The sequence below is a fragment of the Stigmatopora argus genome, chromosome 23 (genome assembly GCF_051989625.1).
Source record: "Stigmatopora argus isolate UIUO_Sarg chromosome 23, RoL_Sarg_1.0, whole genome shotgun sequence".
Classification (NCBI taxonomy): Eukaryota; Metazoa; Chordata; class Actinopteri; order Syngnathiformes; family Syngnathidae; genus Stigmatopora; species Stigmatopora argus.
In genome coordinates, this window is record NC_135409.1 from 3028652 (window position 1) to 3048044 (window position 19393).

Below are 19393 nucleotides of genomic sequence, written 5' to 3' on the forward strand. Positions count from 1 at the left end.
GTCATTTTACCACTTCTAAAGTACAAAGTCTTTGAATTTTTTGACAACATTGTTACGCTGTTGCTAATCAATGAATATCAATGAGAGAATAGATGCAGAAGACTCTAATGAAAAAAAGTCAATGCCACAGTGCCGACGCGACGTTCCTATTGGTGCATTCGGGACTCGGCTCTCTCACCACCGGTTTCCATATTTTAGCTCAGAGCCATATGCAACCATCAAAAGAGCCACATGTGGCTCCCGAGCCATAGGTTCCCTATCCCTGATCTATACTCTTCATTTTAATTAGATCCTAAAACAGAAAGTAACGACAACTCATGATTTACATTCCCGGGCCACACAAAATGATGTGGCGGGCCAGATTTGGCCCCCGGGCCGCCACTTTGACACAGGGTATAGAATAGAGGACCATTACGGAAGATGGGCACGTGACCAGCGCTTCTGCAAAATGATACTTCTTCCCGCCTCCCAGAGTTTTAGGATCAAAAGAGGACGAGGAGGGATGTGGTGGTTCACGCAAGGTTTGTGCTTCCTGCCCTTCTTCTTGGTGGTGTGGTCGTCCACCTCTTTTATCCTGTCCTACATCATCGCGTTCTTCAGACGTGACGTGGACTTGTTGTTTCCTTACATCAGGTAAAACAACACTTTGCCTCTCTTCCACGAAATCTTGGAAAACCCGATCGACGTGTTAAGTTTCGTTTTCCCTCTTCTGCTGGCTTCCAGCCACCAAAAATGTGTCTGGCTTGTTTGCAGCTTGAAACAATGTTACATCTTCATAACGACAACTCTATGAAGACATAACATTGTTTCAAGCTGCAACATTGTGGAAGATGACTCCAAGATATGCATTATACATTTATTTGATTTATATGCACGAACGTTTATTAGATCGAATGGGCGCGGCCGTCTTACTAACGAAAATGAAAGTTTTTTTGTTGCCTCTTTTTTAAATTGGTTATTATTATTTTTAAATGTATATACTATGACGATTTTACTGTTGTAAACTTGCAGCGACACAGCAGCAAACCCGCCGGAGAGCTGCATATTCGGATTGATGACATTTGTTTCGGCATGTGCAGGTAAAACACAAAAGTACACGCACTAGTATATTTAACAGTGCTGTAAAGTCAAATTAAAATGAATAAATAGTTGGCTTGGACGAAAGTAAAAGACTGTTGTTAACAACCCTCACAAATCTGAATGAATAAAATAATGAGTACAGGAAATAAGGCTTTTAAAACAGCATGTCCTGTCAGTATACTAAGTGTGTTTCTCTGACATCTGTCAATCACTCCCGGCGCTTGGCCAGCGTTGATGCTAATGCCTTTAGCATGTGTCTTCTGTCAATAAAGTCACAAATATGTTTGAACCATCTGAGCCAGAATATGATTTCTGTTTCCGTTTCTCCAGTCTGCAGCAGAACGGTACAGTATTTTCCACTTTTAAAATAATCCATGTCGCGCAGGATTTCGCAAACGAAGCATAGCAACTGTTTCATATGTTTGACTTGTTAGATGTTAAGTTTTAGCATCTGACTCCAACGTCTAAAACTATGTCTCATCTTGTCTAACAATGGAGCGTATTCAGCATCGGAGGAGACAGACCAGGGTTCAACGGGTTAATCCACAGATGATTTATTCCTGACTAATTTATCTATACAGAGCTCCGATCTGAAAACAAGTGTTTAATCATACAGTATGTAGTAATATATAAAAATAAAGCCTTGTGTTTTATTGTAATGATTCAGCTCTAATAAAATATATGATTAAAATATGTCATAGTCTTCATTAGATTATATGGTTAAAATATGTCAGTCTTCATTAGATTATATGGTTAAAATATGTCATAGTCTTCATTAGATTATATGGTTAAATTATGTCAGAATCTTCAGACTTTTGCAGTCAAAGTCAGCCGAAATGCATCATTGGCACTTAAACATTCCTGGAGCTAAAAGTTTTACAAATACAGCAGCTATTCTCATAAATCAACCATGTGCTTTTGTTACACTTCCTAATAATGACTCACTTCCCTTTTTGGGAGAAAATGAAAATGAATGAAAGGCTCGTCTGCGTTTTGTGTGTAGGCATGGCTACCATCTATAGCAGGTTCAAGTTCGTGGAGAAGCTGAGTGAGGACACCAAGGTGGTGAATCCACGTCTCAACAAAACGGTGATGGTGCTGGGAATTCTCGCCTGTGTCGGAATGTGCGTGGTGGCCACCTTCCAGGTAGGGGTCTTCACAAAATCACATGATGGCGTGTTTGTTAAAACTCCAGTTTGTTTGGCAGGAGACGGCCGTGACGGCGGTTCACGACGCCGGCGCCTTGCTATTTTTCGTCACTGGAGTTTTATACATTATCCTGCAGACGGCTATGTCCTACCAACAATTCCCACACGGCTCGCCCGTTGCGGCGTGCCGTGCGCGACTGCTCGTGACCGTCATTGCCTCGCTGGCCTTCTTCCCCAGTATCCTTTATTCCCCGGGTCAGGTCAAGTGACATTTGGCAACGGTAGCGAGTTAACTCCGTGATGAGACTTGACTCGCTTCCAGCTCAAATGAGGTAGAGCTGGTTTTGCTGACCATAAATCGACCCTTTGCCCTCAAAATGTTTCTCCTTGACGACCGACCCAGCCGTGGTCTGTGCGTTTTTCGTGAAGCAGAACGACCTGCATCAAGTCAAGGAAAGCAAGGTGGGTGTCAAGGTGACTGACTATATTAAGCAGGTGCACCATGTTGACTGGAGACGTGTTTATTTTTAGGACTATCCCTTCCACGTGGCCAGCGCCGCGTGCGAGTGGGTCGTGGCTTTCAGTTTTGTCCTTTTCTTTCTCACGTACATCGAGGATTTTAAAGTGAGGCCCCCGCCATTTTCAAACGCCGCTTTTCACGACTAACTGCGTATTTGTCATCCTGCAGCGGTTCACCTTGCGGGTGGAGACAGAACTGGGGTAGGGGAACAGACGAGTCACTTCCTGTGTCATTTCAGTTCGCTGCTGAGGCCCTCATGCACTTTGCTCGGCAATTGCGACAGCACGACGCCTCTTAAAAAATTACGACAAGAAAATGTTTCACTGACCTGAATTGTGGTCACGTTTTTTTAAAAAGAATTTTGATACCTATGTACATGTTGTCAAAGTAACGGCATATCACTGACTGGATATTTAATGTACCTGTTTTGATAAATATTTTACTACCAAAAGCCTTGTGTGCTATTTATGCGTAATGCTGGACCATAGTGATAATAAATAATTCCTTAGGTAATAAAAAATATTTTGGGATAAAAAAGGTATATGTACATACAGACACTCCTCAACTTACGAACGCAATTGGTTCCGAGCGATTGTTCATAAGTTGAATTTGTTTGTAAGTTGATTTAGTGCTATATTTTGTATTATAATTTATGTTTAAGGCCTATATAAGTATATTGAAGGTTTATATAAGTGCATTTGTATGTTTAAGGCTTGTATAAGTAACACGCATTGGTTTGTACTGAAAAATTTTTTTTTTAATAAAATGGAGAGAATATGTACAGTACTGTAGAGAGAGAGATAGATTTATGTATTAGAAACTGGCCAAAAGAAGCGACCTAATGACGATTGCACAGTTTTCTTCTTTTTTTCATCATAAATGATGCAGTAGCACTGTATGGCATCATTCAATTGATTTGCAAACTTTGTGCAACGTTCAATATTTGGGTCCTGCTGCTCGATCTTTCTGTTTATAAATGGTACTGAATGTGCAACGCTCACCACTCTCACGCGCATCAAGCTTCGTTATTATTGCCACTCGTTTCAAATGAAATGGCTTTCCTCTTCCTTGCAACTCCCTCAATAGAAGCCTTTAGCTTTTTACCAACCATATTCAATATTGGATGCATGAGATATTTAATGATACAAATGAAAAAGGTTCTTTGCACACTGGAGATACATTCACGCACTTCCGCATTGCAACGAAGAAGGTAGATGCTGGGTGAGCTGAGCTCTCACAGCGCCAGGCGTCGGTATTAGCGGCGGAAAGAAGTACTACTCCAAAAAAGACGCGAAATACAAAATTGGACTTGCGAACATTTTTGGACTTAAACGCAATTTGCAGACATGTTCGTATGTACCGTTGTTCGTAAGTTGAATGTTCGTAAGTAGGGGAGCGTCTGTATTTCATTTTTACAGCTAAAAGGGTTTTTATAAAGTTTTTTAAGTCCCCATTGCTTGGTTTTAAGCATGTTGCGATTGTGTTTTGTCGCCCCCTCGTGGCAAATAAGTTTGCCACCAGAAGTTTAACTTTTAGTGGTAAGCATTAGGTAAAAAAATTAATAAATTTTTTTGTTTAAATATTGAAATGAAATCTACGAGAAGTTTTAACTTGAAAACACTGGTTTTGTCATCGTCTAAATTTTGTTAAGGTGAGAAAACATAGCATCCAAATCTCTTTTTTTCCCCCCCATTATGGACAAAGTCATCCAAAATTAAAGCCCTACAAGGTTATTAATGAAAAAAAAAAATGGTTTCGCAAATCAGTTGCAGTGCAGCACAAAATAAGGGTGGAAATAAATTATGTTTCAATATTTGGTTCTCATAAACTTTAACAATATGTTATACACATTCACAATGTGGCAAATTGAGCTCTCAAGATCAAGTTTTCTTCTAGTTTTGTTTTGTTTTTATATTGCCAGTTAATAAAATACTATTATTGCCTCATTTTACGCTTGACTTAAAATCGCGCTTTTGCGGGTTTAAAGGAATTGTAAAAATGCAGACTTACAGAAACAGCAAAATCAGTCAGCAAGGGCATCATTTTGGGTATCACACTGCTCTATATACAACTTGTAGAAAGGTGTCACATTAAAACAGTAGGAATGGCATTGACAATTTCAGGGTAATCAGTTCAACACTTATTTTGAGGCGCTGCGTGTGTTAGACTCACCTCACAAACTTGACATCGCATCTCCTCGGTGACTGGACGGCAATTCCATGGTAAATCAGCTTTTCAACTCATTCGCTGCCATTAACGGGCATCTCTGTTTCAAAGACAATTTTCATTCGATTCTGACATGCATAAACATAAGACAATTAGCGAAGTGGTCTCTCCGTCATGGTCGTAAAGTCATATTTTATTCCGTGTGTGCTTTACAGGTTATAAATAATGGCAGAAAATTACAAAAATCAGCGTGCTGGAAGCCCCAAGCCTATTTACATGAATCTCACTCCAAGTACGATAAATCATCTAGCACATATCTTTCTTTTGTCTTTGTTTAGCTTTATTTCTCTCTCTGTTCATTTTTTTTTACATTACAGCTATGAACAATGAGTTGGCAAAATATCTCTGTACATTTTATACGTCAATGCCCTCCCATACGTACAGTAGTTGAACAAAGTCCAGAAGGGAGGGACGGAGGTCCGCACATTCGCTCTATTTCTTTTTTCCCCCAAACTTTTTGTTTCTAAAAAGGGCGGCCAGCCTTCTGGAGCATATAAGAAAAAAAAAGAATAATAACGTGAAGACAACAGCAGATGGCAGAGTTATAATACTGTCATGTTAACATGTTAAACCAGTCTCGAATTAAGATGTAAAAAAATAATAATGTTGACACATGCCTGCTTGTCCGTCTCCATGGTAACCTCCCCCTAAAACATTCAGTGTGCATTTACGTGCGCGTTTTAGTCGAGCTTAAACGCGGACAATGAGAGGGAGGAGCCAGGGAGTCCATGTTTGTAGTCCTTTGAAAAGAGCGTGCGTGTTATGGCTGGCTACATTCTTTGATTTCCACAGTAAAAGACATGAGCGTCCGCCACTGCCCTGCAAAATGAGATGACATGACTTATCGAGAGAGCCCCCCTACATCAACCCCCCTTTCTCCCTCCCTCCCTCCCTCGGCAAAATGGCCGACATGCGCCTCACGAGCCACATGCTTTTTGTTAAAAAAAAAAACAAGGGAAAAAAGACACCTCAGGTAGTGACATTTTCAGGCCGATTTCGTGGGAAAAATGAAGGAACAGAAAGGACAAGAAAATGAAAAGTGCTCCTCCGTCAGCGGGCGTCGCTATGACGACCGGGCAGCCAAGTCGTCAGGGGACGGTTGAGGAAAAAAAAAAAAACCCAGAAAGAAAAAGAAAGGAAATGACCGACAAAACAGGACGTTTCCCCTAGTGGTGGGAACAGAAGTGGACCCCTGGCTCATGCAGGTTGGCCAAACGGGGGAGGAGGACGGGCTGGAGCACCCCCGAGCGAGCGAGCGAGCGAGCGCCCCCCTCCTATGCCCGCCCTCCGAAAGGCACGCGCACGCAGGAGTGCACAATGTTAAAAAATAGTGGTCTCGTACTTGGTGTTGACTCCTCTCTTGGCCTCCTGACCCGGTTCCACTATCCACGGCACGTTGGCGTGACCCTTCTGATCCATGGACGCCTGCTCCATCTGAAGCCCCCCAAAAAAACAGAAATGGGAAACAGCGTCACGTCTCCGTCGATGCAAATGTCTGTCTGACGATTTGCGCATTTTCTTGCCTGCGTTCGGACCTATTTGGCAACATTTAAAGTGTACAAGGAAAAAAGCGGGGTGGCAACATGACCGATGGATGAACGGCAAGCAAACGCTTCAGCCAATCACAAGGTCTACAGTTCGCTTTAGAGCCGACATGATGTGAGGGGTGTGAAGAAGAGGAGGAAGGAAGGGAAAGGAAGGAAGGAAGGAAGGGGATCATTGTCATTAGAGGTAACAAGGCTTAATCTCCACACGTCGACACGCTGCCGCAAACTCGTGAGACACACACACAGAAAATCTTGTTAGAGGATTAGCGCGCACACACACACACTCCAACATCATTAACACATCAGCATCAGCTTGTCTCAAGTGATGGATGACAAAAAAAAGCTTTATGAATGACCAACACTTTAATCGCAATCCATTATGGGCCGTGGTGTTGCTCGGTCAAATGTTTTTTTTTTTTTTTTTTAGCAGTCAAATGCGTTTATTTTTATTTGAAACAAAATGCATTCAAATTTCTTTTTTAAAAAGAGCTAAATAAATAAATCGCAATGCCTGTGTAGAAATACCAGAAATGTATTTAAAAACAAGCAATTGTTTAAAACGGAGCTATAAATGATAGGAAATTATTTAAAAATAAACATCTTTAAAAGCAACAAAAACATGAAAACAAACCTTTTTTTCTATGTAAACATTACAAATTCAAATGACTAGAATTATAAAAAAAATTGACCTTTACTTATTGACTTATGCAACCTAAATATGTTTTTAAAAACTTATATTAACAGATGCCTATTTCGCCTATTGTTCTCCATTTTACAAACATTCATTTAATGCTTTTGTTTTAGTTCCCAATAAAATAAAACATTGCCCCCCTAAAAATTAGTCTCTTATATTTAATATTTTCTTCTTCATTGTGTATTCTTTGGCTGGCGCGACCTATCATCCGAAAACGATGCTTCTTTTTGCTCCCAAAGAATATAAACTCGTATACTAGTACAGTGGTTACCTCGTCATACGACCGCTCGTCATACAAAATTCTCGTCTTACGGCGGAAATTTCGATCGAATAATTCGCCCGTCATGCGATCAAAATTTCGTGATGCGACCAAGCCAGGTCTTTTTTGCATATCTTTCGTGTATAACAATATCTACGAGCACGGAACGATTAATTCAGACTTGTTTCTCATACGACCAGGAAATGCACAACGCGCGGGCAAAAAGAGGGCTTTCTGGGTAATGAAGTATACTCGTGCACACAACACCCATAGGCAATGGGTTTTATTCTCAGAATAAAACTTCATTACCCACAATCAATACGTGGGTAAGCTCAACTATTGTATTTCCTGTTATTCTTTCTATGGAAAGAAGCTCCCGCGATCGTTCTTTAAAGACTATTTCTCGTTGGCAAGTGGTCGTGCGTTATCCTATTGTGAGGACATTTGTGTGCATCATTTTGGGAATATTTTGAAGGCAATACAACAGCAAACAGTCCATCGATAGCGAACGTGAGGGTGGAGGCGTGGCAAATCGCCAACCCAGAAAACGAAGGTAACAAAAGATTAAAACAAAATTAGAGTTCAGTTTTGTGTAAAGTTACATTAAACGTATGGTTGAGTGTCTGTATATATTAATCCAAGTTAATTTAAATTTGTTTGTTCCATTTACGAGTGCGTTGTCGTGGAAAAAAAAAAAGGAACCCAACCCCCCCACGCCCCCAAACGTCTCTGTCTCCCGTCGGCGAAATCTGCCCAATTTTAGTTAGATTAAACACATTTTATTACTATTAAACCACCAGTTATGTGTTACTTAGTTAATAGATGGCAAATTAGAAGAAATAAAACATTTTTTCCAATCCAATATCCTGTTTTTGGTGTTTTTTCAGAGGGCTGGAACGAATTAATTTGTTTTCCATTCATTTCAATGGAAAACGTCCGCTCGAGTTACGAGAATCTCGTCATACGAGCTCAGTTCCGGAACGGATTAAGCTCGTATCTCGAGGTACCACTGTATACTAGTTTGTTCACAAAATGTCTTTTTCTTTTTAAACTTTCACTAAATGAATGTAAAATTTCTCCCCATAACTGTATGAGCGATGGAGCCAATTTTACCGTAATCCTTTGTGCGGAGCGCCACGAGCGAGATGGAAGAGCTTCTGGGAGCAGATTGCTCCAGAGCAAACACACAAAGTCAAGAAAAGGCGAGGAAAAGCGAGGAGGACCTGCGAGCGAGCTGGGTGAGGAAGGTGGAAGAGTCGGAAGGGAAGAGGAGGAGGAAGAAGAGGAGGGTGGAGAGGAGGTCGGTGGGGGGTGTAAATGTGACCCAATGACCAGTGACTGGAGGGGGACATGATCACCTGTACAGAGGTCACACAAAAGGTCAAAGGAAGTCATGCGGGAATGCGCCAAAGCTGTGACGGGACCTCTACTTTTCTAAATCAGTTTTTTCTGGATGAAAATGGGGTGGGGGGAAAGCCTCTATTTTGCCCCTCGTCTTCATATTTGTCATCGCGGGGAAAAAAATGCCACTGCGATAAGCAAAGCCGAACGGTGGCGGAAGGCGTGGCTTACGGATTTGCGGACGTTGACGCCACGTGGCTTGGGCACGGGTTTGCCGGGCTTGCCGTCGAAGCTCTCGGGCAGCGTGGACGAGCCGTGGCCGCTCTTGCGCGCCTGCAGCGCCAGCTGGTAGGCCACCTCGAAGGCCTGACCCAGAGTCAGAATGATCTCGTACGCCAGGTTCTGCCACGGGGGGAAAAGGGGAAAAGGGGAAAAAAAAGCGGCGTCACAAAAGGAGACGCAGACGGCGCTCCCGCTCGGGGGAATTTGCAGGTCGCTGACCACGTCGAAGGCGGTGAAGACGTGGCAGTAGTGGTGGCTGGACTTGAGGTCTTTGGTGATGTAGGCGAAGGTGGACAGGTCCTCGGGGTCCTGAGCGGCGCACGAGATGTTGCGGATCTCGTGCTCGGCGATGACGTTCTGGGGACACCGATGCGTTAATATTCCCCCCTTTGTCTCCAGACAGACGTTAAACAAACATCATTTATTATTCAGCGCGTATTTCACACAGCCTTCTGCTTTGGGAGCTTTTGTCTGGCAGCGACGAGGAGACGCCAAAGTCCCCGTCTCATTAACGCATCGGCCGCTATTGTGGCCGAAGCAGATCTAAAAACCAACCTTTATTTAGACTCAATCACTTTCCCCCGTCTGGTCCAAACGAATTGGACGTCCATTGCCGGTCTTTTGTCATATTTTGCTTCCCATCAGAAATTGCTACTAATTGCTACCCATTTTTTTTTGCTCCTTTTGGATGTCCAGAAGCTTTCAAAACGTGCAACACGATTTAAATAAGTTCCCACCGAAATGTGACGATTAAAAACACAAGTTTGCATGTTCTCCTCGGGATTGCAGGGGTTTTCTCCAGGTACTCCGGTTTCTTCTCACATCCCAAAAACATGTTACGCTAACTGGTTGAAAACTATAAATAGCCCTTAGCCATGAGTGTGGGCATGAATACAGTAATCCCTCGAATATCACGGTTACTGTAGACCAGACATGGCTGCGATAATCGAAAAATCGCAAAGTAGGGTCACCCCTATTATAACTTTTTTTTCTTCAGTTCTGAGTCCTAGTAGCAAAAGTGGTTTCCGCTTATGAGTTTCAGCATGGATTTTCACATTTTTCTGAATTAAAAAAAGAAAAGAATACATTTTAAATAATAGCGGAAAAAAATCGCAAAGTAGTGAATTCGTGATAAATGAAGATGCGATAATCGAGGGATTACTGTACTTGTGCTCTGCGATTGGCTGCCCCCGCGACCCTTGTCAGAATAAGCGGTTCAGAAAATGAATGAAAAAAAGGAGTGTCAAAATATGCTACCCCCCCAAAAAGCAAGATTTATTTACTTTGCAATGTTAGCATGATTTAGATAGTGACAAGTGTAACGGACACAGAAACCCATGGTAGCAACATTTGACAACAATGGACCATGGCAGCCAAATCTGTTAAGTTTTAGAAACATAACATAACGCCACGTTTACCTTGTTGGTGGCGTCGATGAATTTCACTCCCTTGTACGAGACGGAGAGGATGATGGTTGGCACTTTTTTCATCTGCTCCGTCGACTTCTTGGAAGGCGGCGCAGACACAAGCACAAAGAAACAAACCACTTAGATGGCACTTTCTCCTCCACAAAAGATGGCGTTAGTATTGTGATATGGGCGTATGACGTACCCGCATTTTGGCGCAAGCATCGTGCGTGGACTCGGTTCCCCTCAGCTCCTTGACTAGCATGGAACCCAGGTACTGTGTACACACAAAAATTACAGTTGAAACCGGCCCAAACACTCTCAAAGGGTGAAAAGGTCTAATCCAAAACAGATGGTTTGCACATCACAGATAAAGATTAGGAGATTACATTTTTTCATCATTTTTTTTAATCCAGTTCATCTCTCCACTTTATGAGGAGCCATTTTGGGGATTTTCTGCTCAATTTGTTAGGGCTGTGACAATATAAGGTCCAAATGGTGATATATCGTGATGCTTTGTTTCTCTAAAGCCGGGTCAAAGTGGCGGTCCGGGGGCCATATCTGGCCCGCCGCGTCATTTTGTGCGGCCCGAGAAAGTAAATTGTGTGTGCCGATTTTCTGTTTTATGAGTAAATTCAAATGAAGACAATAGATGTATGGGGAATATTACCCGTTGATCCCCTTTTTAAATCAATAACTGCATTTTTTTAAATCCAAAATTGTATATTTTTTCTCTGTGTGTTGTTTTTAAGTTCAAAAAGCATTTTTTTCTGTTTTAGATCTATAACAAACTGAATATTTAGGGCTTTTGATCTGGTTCTTTTAATCATTTTTTTTGAAATATCTCAATATTATGTCTAAAATGTTTCCTCATTCCCCTTTAATTTTTCACAGTAAAAATATTTTTAAAAACGCAATATTCACTCAGAATGAGATTTCCCGACCCATGTAGCACAAGAGGGCGCCAACACCCCAACTGCCCGGATCGTAACAAAAGTCACACTTGACTTCCGAAAAATACAGTAGTCAGTAAAGCGTACTAAAGCGAAAGTACTCACGTAGGCTTCGTAGTCACACGACTGAAAGATGAGCTTCTCGGGGTGGTGCTGCCAGTACTGAACCGGCGTGGACGACGTGGCCTCGTTGGGCGGACGCAACGTGATCGGCTCGCACCACTCGCCCGCCTGCGGATGGCGTTAAGAGTCAGGCGCGAGTGAGGAAGGAAACCCGGCGGCGTGGAGGCGCGCCTTCGCTCACCATACTAACTTGCGCCATCTGCCGCTCCAGTTTGGATCGCGGCACGTCGTCAAAGTAGTTGTCGTTGCTGCGCTGCCGCCGCCGCGCGTCCGCCTGCATGATGAGGTGCTGCACGTCCAGCGAGCCGCCCGGGACCCCCGCCGCGTACGCCGCCGGGTTGAGCTGGGGGGGAGTGTGGTTGCCGACGGGCTCCTGCACACAAAGTCCCCGGGCGTTAGCGTCGGGCGCAAGGCCCCGGGACGGGAGCCCGGCACGCTCACCCGCAGCGAGACGGCCCGCGGTGGTTTCTGGGGGGTGTCTTCGTGTAGGCGGTCCCCCAACGAGGCCAAGATTCGTTTCCTGTGACCGATCAGACTGATCTTCAGAACCTGAATGGACAGAGAGAATCATCGATGGCTAAAATCAGAGAATGTCATTAGCGACGGCCATCGAACACGCTAGACCAGGGGTCGGGAACCTTTTTGATGGAAAGAGCCATAAACAATTCATATTTTTTAAATGTTAATCCTTGAGAGCCATACTCACAATTTAAAAGTCAACATACATGAAAATGTGTGTCTTTTTTAGTCACTTCACCACTTTTAAAGTACAAAAAGTCTCCGAATTCTTTTTACAACATTGTTACGTTGTTGCTAATCAATGAGTATCAATGAGAAAATCCATGCAAAAGAGTGTAATGAAAAAAAATGATTATAAGGCACTGGGGTAGTGTCAATGCCATAATACCAACATAACGCTCCTATTCCTGCGCTTTCTCAACAGCAGTTTCCATAGTTTACCTCATAGGTTAGTGGAGAGCCATTTGCACCCATCAAAAGAGCCATATGTGGCTCCCGAGCCATAGGTTCCCTACCCCTGCGCTAGACGTCCAATCGACGTGTACTAGGGGAGGCTGGCAGCGTTCATTCGATTCCATTTAGTTAATTGTTTCTTTCAAATGCTTTTGAATTTTTTAGTTCAGTAGGATACTGAATAATTCATCACTCATTTTCTACATTATTCATGGCTTCCACATTATTAAAAATGTATCATTTGTTAGATTTTTCATGTCTGTTTTGAGAATTTGGACATATTTTAGGGAAAGATTATTAATCGCATAGTCCTCTTTATTGCTAGCATTTTATTATTTGACACAAAGCAGTAAGGAGTCATTTCATTGAACTACTACTAGTTTGGGTCGATGCAATTTGGCACTCAAACGTGATCCAAATCTGACAAATTCCACCACTCGAGTCCTTTTGAGTGAGCGCACCTCTCCAAAACTGATACTAATTCTCCTGCGGAAGGATGACTTTGCATAATGTTTTGCATTTGTCAAGATAAACACGATGAGGACAGTCTGATCACCATCATCACAAATGCCTGACGAGCACTCGATGCAAATGAGCGCCGAGTAAATCAAAGCATTCCGCCATTTCGCCTGCGAAACGTCGTCTCTGGAGTAGCGCGAAGCGCTAACCTCGCCGCGCTCCGACGGCTTGTTGTCATCATTTCTGGCGCTTAATGAATGCATCATCTGATGGCGCATCATTACGCCATGCGGCCATCAAACGCGCAGTGTGATGTTGCCGTTTTCACGCCGATTCGCCCGAACGCGCTTGGGCACCGATGAAAGGATTGCATTGTTCCCGTGGTTACTAGGCCTCCTCCGACTGTGTCAGTTACCTAAAATAAAATAAAAAGAACAGCGGGACAAAACGGCCTTCGGCGAGGACGTTTGCTCCTTGGCGCAGCAGCCAGTGCGACTAACCTCTGTGTGAGGTCTGTATTTGTGTGCCGCTTGTGTTAATTAGCCTTGCCGCTAGCGTAACAATTCTCCCCAAAGGTCTGCGTCACACGCACAGCATGACGAGGTTGGATAGCAACACGGTCAGATTAAAAAAAACGTGAATGTCTAATTACAGTTTGACAGGATTCGTTACATGAGCCATTCAACGGCGGAGAATGAAACTAAAAATGGCGGCTTCAAAGCAACACGGCAAAATGTCTGCGTCTTTTCGGGCTAGGATTCTTGAGAATTGGGGGGGTCTATTCATGGCAGACATTCTGACCAAATTTCATTTTACAGATGCAAAATGGCTTTGGGGTCTGGATTTTTAAGAGGATGGGTTCAGCTGGGACTTTGTATAGTTGTAATATCAAACCATCATGGCAGAATTTGTTGGGCAATTCCATTCATGACAGACATGCCTGCCAAGTTTCAAATTAGCACCGGGAACAGAATTTTTGAAAAAAATCTTTTACAAAAGGCTGAATAGATGCAGCTACTACTTTAAGTACAGCAGACACCAAGCAGAACTTCACCGGTTACCATGGCAACAGCGCATGAATGTGTCAAGCTATATTTTTTGGTGGCGGGGTAAGAAGAGGGGGTTAGGGTAGGCTACTGCCGCATCCGGCGATAACCCGCGGCCGGTCGGCGCCACGTTGCCCGATGTCGTCCGCTCTTGATGTCGTTAACGAGCAGATTTTCAGTCCCCGGTCCGCCAGACGCTGCGCTCATCTCGTGGGAGCGGCCTTGATTAACGGATTAAGCCGCCGTAAATAAAGAAAGCCCGGACAGGCTGTCGACGAGACCCGATGCCAAAAAGTGAAAATTAATTTGAAAATGCTCTCAAAACATCATCCACCGATTTTCTTTTTTTTTTAATCTACTCCAACAGAGCTGGTCAACTTTCGGGGGCTCGCTCGAGGAATGAAAGGTCATGACCTCCACAAGATTGTGCATTGACTTCTCCACAATCGATCCCAGTGGGTCAGATTGCTGCAAATGGACTCTGAGTGGAGATCATATTGATCGATGCGAGTCTCAGAGCTGTTTTGGAGCAATACGATACGAGATTACGTTCCATTTTTCAACTAGCAAACTCGCTTTTGCTTGATAAAATCAAATTGATGTCAAACAATCTCTAAAAAAAACGACTCCAAAGTCTCTAAGACACTCACTGTTTGTACAGGAAAAGAACATGGCAACTAGTCCGCAAATTCCCAAAACTGAAATCATTGGTCACCAAAATGTATATTTTATAAGTACATATATCGCTACTTATACTCACTTTATCCACCGGGAAGTACTTCCCCACCCACTGGCCCGAAGAAATTTAATACAGTATTTTCTGGACTATAAAGTGCACTGTTTTTTTTATTTTTTTTAAATCACAGTTTATCTGGGCCTGCAACAAATACTCAAGTGCGACCTATATATGCATTTTTATTTTAGGCTACAGTTATCTGGAAAACTAATTTAACAAATGCCTATTTAGCCATTTTAATATTGTTAAATTGCCCTCTCAAAAATGTTACATATATTTTAACACTTCCTTGCGCATTGGCTGGTGATGAGACTTATAGTCCAAAAAACACAGTAAGTGTGGAAGTAAAAGCCAAGCATCTGTCATAAAGAGGATAACTGCCCCTAAAATACTGAGTTTTTAAAAGGGATTCATTTTAGGCTAACAATTCGTATTTAAGTGCCAACGTTAGACCCATTCAATGGTCTCTTTAACCCATTCATTGCCAAAGTAGCCACATTTTGAAAGGGGGCTCAACGGGTCTGCCGGATGCAAGTGGTTGCCTGGCGACCAGCACGAGCCGACTGAGAGAGGCCGCGATGTGTTGGAAGTGCTAAAACAGTACAGTAGCCAATGGGAGCGGCCAATGGCGACTCGGCGTGAAGAGGCCCGCCTACACGGAGACAGATGCATCTCCATTAATAGCGCGAGGAGTGGAACTAGACTGTTTGCTAAATGCTGCAGGATCAACTTGAAAATGAGAAACCTGCCCCCTCGGTATACACTAGGATGAGAGTTGATGCTATTTTCTGGCTTCCCAAAATACTTCACAGGGGAAAGATAAAGCCGCTTTCATAACGCGCAAAGGTACGGCGTATATGCTATGCCGTGTTCCGCAGTAATCGCATCAGTCCAAGCGCCTAAAGATAGCTGGAGCCCAAAGATGTGGCCCTTTTTTATTTTTTTAAAACGTCACGCAATTGGGTCACACTCTGCTCGTGTCAAGATGATTTATGTGCTCTTCAAGTTGCGCCGGTGCCGTCACGGCGAAAGAAGCCAAACAATTTTTTTGCGTTAAATACGGATGCCTCAAATTTCGCTTCCGCCTTCGGATCGGGTTTTATTCTCTCGCCGGCTTTGCGGATGACAACAAGCACTACGAGGGAAAAAATGAGCTCGAGTGGAAGCTCAAGTTGTTTGCTTAATACTCTTTTGGTGCCATTGACGATAATAGGCATCCAATCGTGTGGCTATTTTCCTGCTTCCGCTTGGAATCCAAGTCAATTTATTGCTGGGAGAGCGGAAGGCTGGCAAGCAGTTGGTTTATTCTTTGCCAACCCTCGCAGTACAAAAGGATAGGAAGTCTGTCAACGCCAATGGCAGTTTATGAGTTAACCAATTTGAAGTGGTTGGGGAAAGCCAATTAACTTTCTCGAACCATCAAAATGTCTCAAGTGGTGTAAAACAGCACCTCCTTTGGCCTTGTGCTGCATTTTGCCTTAAGATTACAAAATAAATAAAAAAACAAATACAACTCCCATACAATTCTACGTACACAAATGTGGACAATGTTAGCTTCCGATAACCGATTGCGTCTCGCTCAACACGGAAACACCGCAACGCAGCTTTTTGGAGGGCTCCCAAGAATTCTTTCTCCAAACTTTGACGGGCATCGTCCGTTTTAGTTGACACATGAACGCTGGTCTTAGCCTGGACTCTAGGAAGTTCCACGTAAACAAACGCCACACTTTAGGAGTGCGAGCGATGCGCGGACGGACGCACCGAGCTTCATCTCTTGACTCCCCACCCCCTTCATTTACTCACACAATTGCCACAGTCAGCAATCGCGATAAAGACGGCGCGTACGACGAGCGGCCCGAAACGTGTCGGCGCTCACCTTCCCGAATAACGCTTAAACGTCACGGCAACGTACCGTCAGGTGTGTCCGATAGTTCTCCTAATCGTGGTTACGCTTTCGTTCTCAGCTCCTCTTCTTCATGGCTTGCGGCAGCTCCGCTGCATGTCTATGCCTGATCTCTCTCTCCCTCTCTGCCTCCCTCTCTGCCTCCCTCTCTGCCTCCCTCTCTGCCTCCCTCTCTGCCTCCCTCTCTGCCTCCCTCTCTGCCTCCCTCTCTGCCTCCCTCTCTGCCTCCCTCTCTGCCTCCCTCTCTGCCTCCCTCTCTACCTCCCTCTCTACCTCCCTCTCTACCTCCCTCTCTACCTCCCTCTCTCCACCCTCCTCCTCGCCATCTCATCACTATGGCGATGCGGGGCAGGCACTCGTACTGCGTCCGTCAGCTTACTACGACGCAACGTGATTCACGATAGCCTCGTAGCGGGAAGAGAAAAGGGAAGAAAGGGGGAGGAACAATCGATGCGAAGGGGAAAGCGGGCCGCGAGGGAGGTAAAAAAAAAATATGGATGTTTGAGTCACTCCTTTGGAGTGAATGTCTCATATGTGCGTCAAGAACTTTTTTGTGTAACGTATGTGTTGTGATGAAATGATAGGATAAGAAGATTCGGATTTTTAATCGAAACTAGTGCAACGTTACATTGATATGGATCAATTAAATGCATCTAAAAGAATTTCGCCATCTGGGTGGTCAATTAAAATCGGTTGAAGGCCCTTGAATCGAATTGTGGCAGTTTGTCCGTTAATAGCATAACGGTGATTAAAGTCACAATTGGAGAGTATTTCACTGTCCCCTAAGGGGCAGTGTCTACCTTTCGGAGTTAAATAATAGTACCGAAAGGGTCTCAAAAGTCCAAATACTATTAAATAGACACTATAAAAACACTGTCCTTACATTGGAATTATTCACCTATTGCGACAAGCCTTGGAACCAAGTAACTGTGATAAACGAGGTATTACTGCACAACGAGCAACCATTATTTGCCTGTAATTGACGTTGAATCAAGTTCGTCACATTCGCTGGCCGTCACGTTTATAACCATCTAACCTCAAAATAAGAATAAATTGTTTAGGAAAGGGTAAAAGTGAAGTCTGTGTGTTGCGACGTTCACGGGCAAGTGTATGGTAGCGGGGGGGATTTGGGGGTGATCCCGCTGTCCATATTCAAAGCCCGGAACCATCTGTCAGCAGGACGCCGTCCAATCTGTCCGCTTGGAGCCCTGACAGAAAAGGTGATAAGCGCACACACGGCGCTCGCTACGGCTGGCACACGGCCACGAGTGCCGCAGGTACACGTGCACTTAGCCCAATACACTTCAATGAACTGCTATCGTACCATGTCCCGCGTCGCTACGGCAACCGGCAGTCGCCATGGCAACAGGCTAGCGGCAGAGGAAAACTGCCCTGGCTTTACTTTTGCACATATTTGCGCACACACAGGCAAAAAAATGTGGAAGACCGGAATGCGGCGGACAAGCCCCGTCCCGTTTCTAATGAACGGGCCTTTACACGCCGGGACGAATGGAACGCCCCGTGTGTACTTCCTCTCTCCAAAGTCAAAGCCCTGCGCCCATTTTGCAGGGAGACGTCCACAAGGGCGAGGTGTTCCACTAAGCCATCCAATTTCAGCTAAGAAAGCTGTGACAGAGGCAATAATAACTCTTCGTTTATCAGACGTCTATGGACGTCAATGGCAGCCCCAAAGTCAAAAGCCGCCCATGCAACTGCCTATCTTGCTACTCCAACATCATGCACTTGTATTAAAAAACCTGTCAAGACAACGTGATAAGCAAGCAGCACCACCTTGCGGACATTTTTAAGACTCATCTTCCGAAATGAAGCCATCACGTCTAGCAACGTCTTTAATCGGATTTTGTGCTTTTTCCACCCTCCTGCGGTAATTAACTGCACTGCATTTCCACTTTCTGCTGTCTATTACATAAATCACATCATATTTCAGGGGACAGAAGATACTCGAAGAGCATTTTCATATACGTATAAGACACGTGAGAGACTTCTGCGATTCCACGCCTTATTGGAGGAGTGTCAACGTGAGCTAGCGCTCCGAGTGGCCCATATGCATTCCACAGCTGCGCACGCAAACGCAGCTCGTGGGCGGCATCGCTGACGCCGTGAAACATCTTGCGGCCCACATGCTTATGTAACGAGGATCGCTGCGCCTCCTCCAGCTGATCGCTACATCAGCGCAGCCTCCGCCGGGGAGGAAATCTAGCATTAACTAAGCACCCCAATGTCGGTGAAACGTTACACGCGTTCCAGAAGCGCTGGTGAAAAGCTTGGCTGACTCACATTGATGAGCTCGATCTCCCAGATCTTCTTGACCAACTCCATGGACGTGTAGCCGTTGACCAGGAAGGATTTGGTGTAGTCTCCGAGCTCCAGCGACTCCAGCCACTCGGCCACCGACGTCGGGTTGTTGCCGTCGTAGCCGATGGGTCTCACCTGTCGGAAAAAACAGAGTCCTCTTTAAACATGGTGACAGGAATTGCTGTCACTCCAGCGAGGAAGGAGGTGCTGAGTTGTTGGAAAATCTGCACTCACTTTACAAAACAAAGACTTCATTACAGTAATACCTTGCCACTTTGCGGACCGACTGTCGCGACTTGCAACCGCCAAATACATATGAAAAGTTTATACAGTAACGCCTTGAATATCGCGGTTAATGTAGACCAAACATGGCCGCGATAAT

The 19393-nt window shown here is 44.2% G+C and overlaps 2 protein-coding genes across 8 annotated transcripts in view; one reads left to right on the forward strand and one right to left on the reverse strand.

The window, feature by feature from the left end:
- The first annotated feature begins 424 nt into the window (after positions 1-424).
- dram1 (DNA-damage regulated autophagy modulator 1) lies at positions 425-4118 on the forward strand. 3 transcript variants are annotated; one of them, XM_077594459.1, is made up of 7 exons: positions 433-633; positions 1012-1079; positions 2084-2226; positions 2288-2465; positions 2632-2690; positions 2760-2852; positions 2917-4110. In XM_077594459.1, the coding sequence occupies exons 1-7, from the start codon at positions 449-451 to the stop codon at positions 2950-2952; spliced, it is 762 nt and encodes a 253-aa protein (XP_077450585.1). In that variant the 5' UTR covers positions 433-448; the 3' UTR covers positions 2953-4110. The 3 variants fall into 3 exon arrangements, with proteins under 3 accessions (XP_077450583.1, XP_077450584.1, XP_077450585.1); XM_077594457.1 differs by having other exon boundaries at positions 425-633; positions 2084-2465; positions 2917-4118; XM_077594458.1 differs by having other exon boundaries at positions 429-633; positions 2760-4115.
- Positions 4119-5086: 968 nt separating this feature from the next.
- The window catches only part of anks1b (ankyrin repeat and sterile alpha motif domain containing 1B), a 47719-nt gene continuing 33412 nt past the window's right edge, over positions 5087-19393 (reverse strand). For 2 of the 5 annotated variants that reach the window (XM_077594456.1, XM_077594452.1), the window contains exons 19-28: positions 18994-19146; positions 12021-12128; positions 11761-11952; positions 11562-11687; positions 10709-10780; positions 10516-10599; positions 9317-9454; positions 9047-9217; positions 6317-6408; positions 5087-5793 (exon numbers count right to left, since the gene is read on the reverse strand). In XM_077594456.1, the coding sequence (XP_077450582.1) occupies positions 5745-5793; positions 6317-6408; positions 9047-9217; positions 9317-9454; positions 10516-10599; positions 10709-10780; positions 11562-11687; positions 11761-11952; positions 12021-12128; positions 18994-19146 (1185 nt within the window). In that variant the 3' untranslated portion in view covers positions 5087-5744. Of the gene's footprint in view, positions 5794-6316; positions 6409-8697; positions 8833-9046; positions 9218-9316; positions 9455-10515; positions 10603-10708; positions 10781-11561; positions 11688-11760; positions 11953-12020; positions 12129-18993; positions 19147-19393 lie in introns of all 5 variants that reach the window. The other 3 variants (XM_077594455.1, XM_077594451.1, XM_077594453.1) reach the window with 2 other exon arrangements.

Coding starts and splice junctions, on each gene's coding strand:
- dram1 (XM_077594457.1), top strand. CDS start 449: ATGATACTTCTTCCCGCCTCCCAGAGTTTTAGGATCAAAAGAGGACGA. Junction 2,466..2,631: donor CTCGCTGGCCTTCTTCCCCA/GTATCCTTTATT, acceptor CGACCGACCCAG/CCGTGGTCTGTGCGTTTTTC. Junction 2,691..2,759: donor ATCAAGTCAAGGAAAGCAAG/GTGGGTGTCAAG, acceptor GTTTATTTTTAG/GACTATCCCTTCCACGTGGC.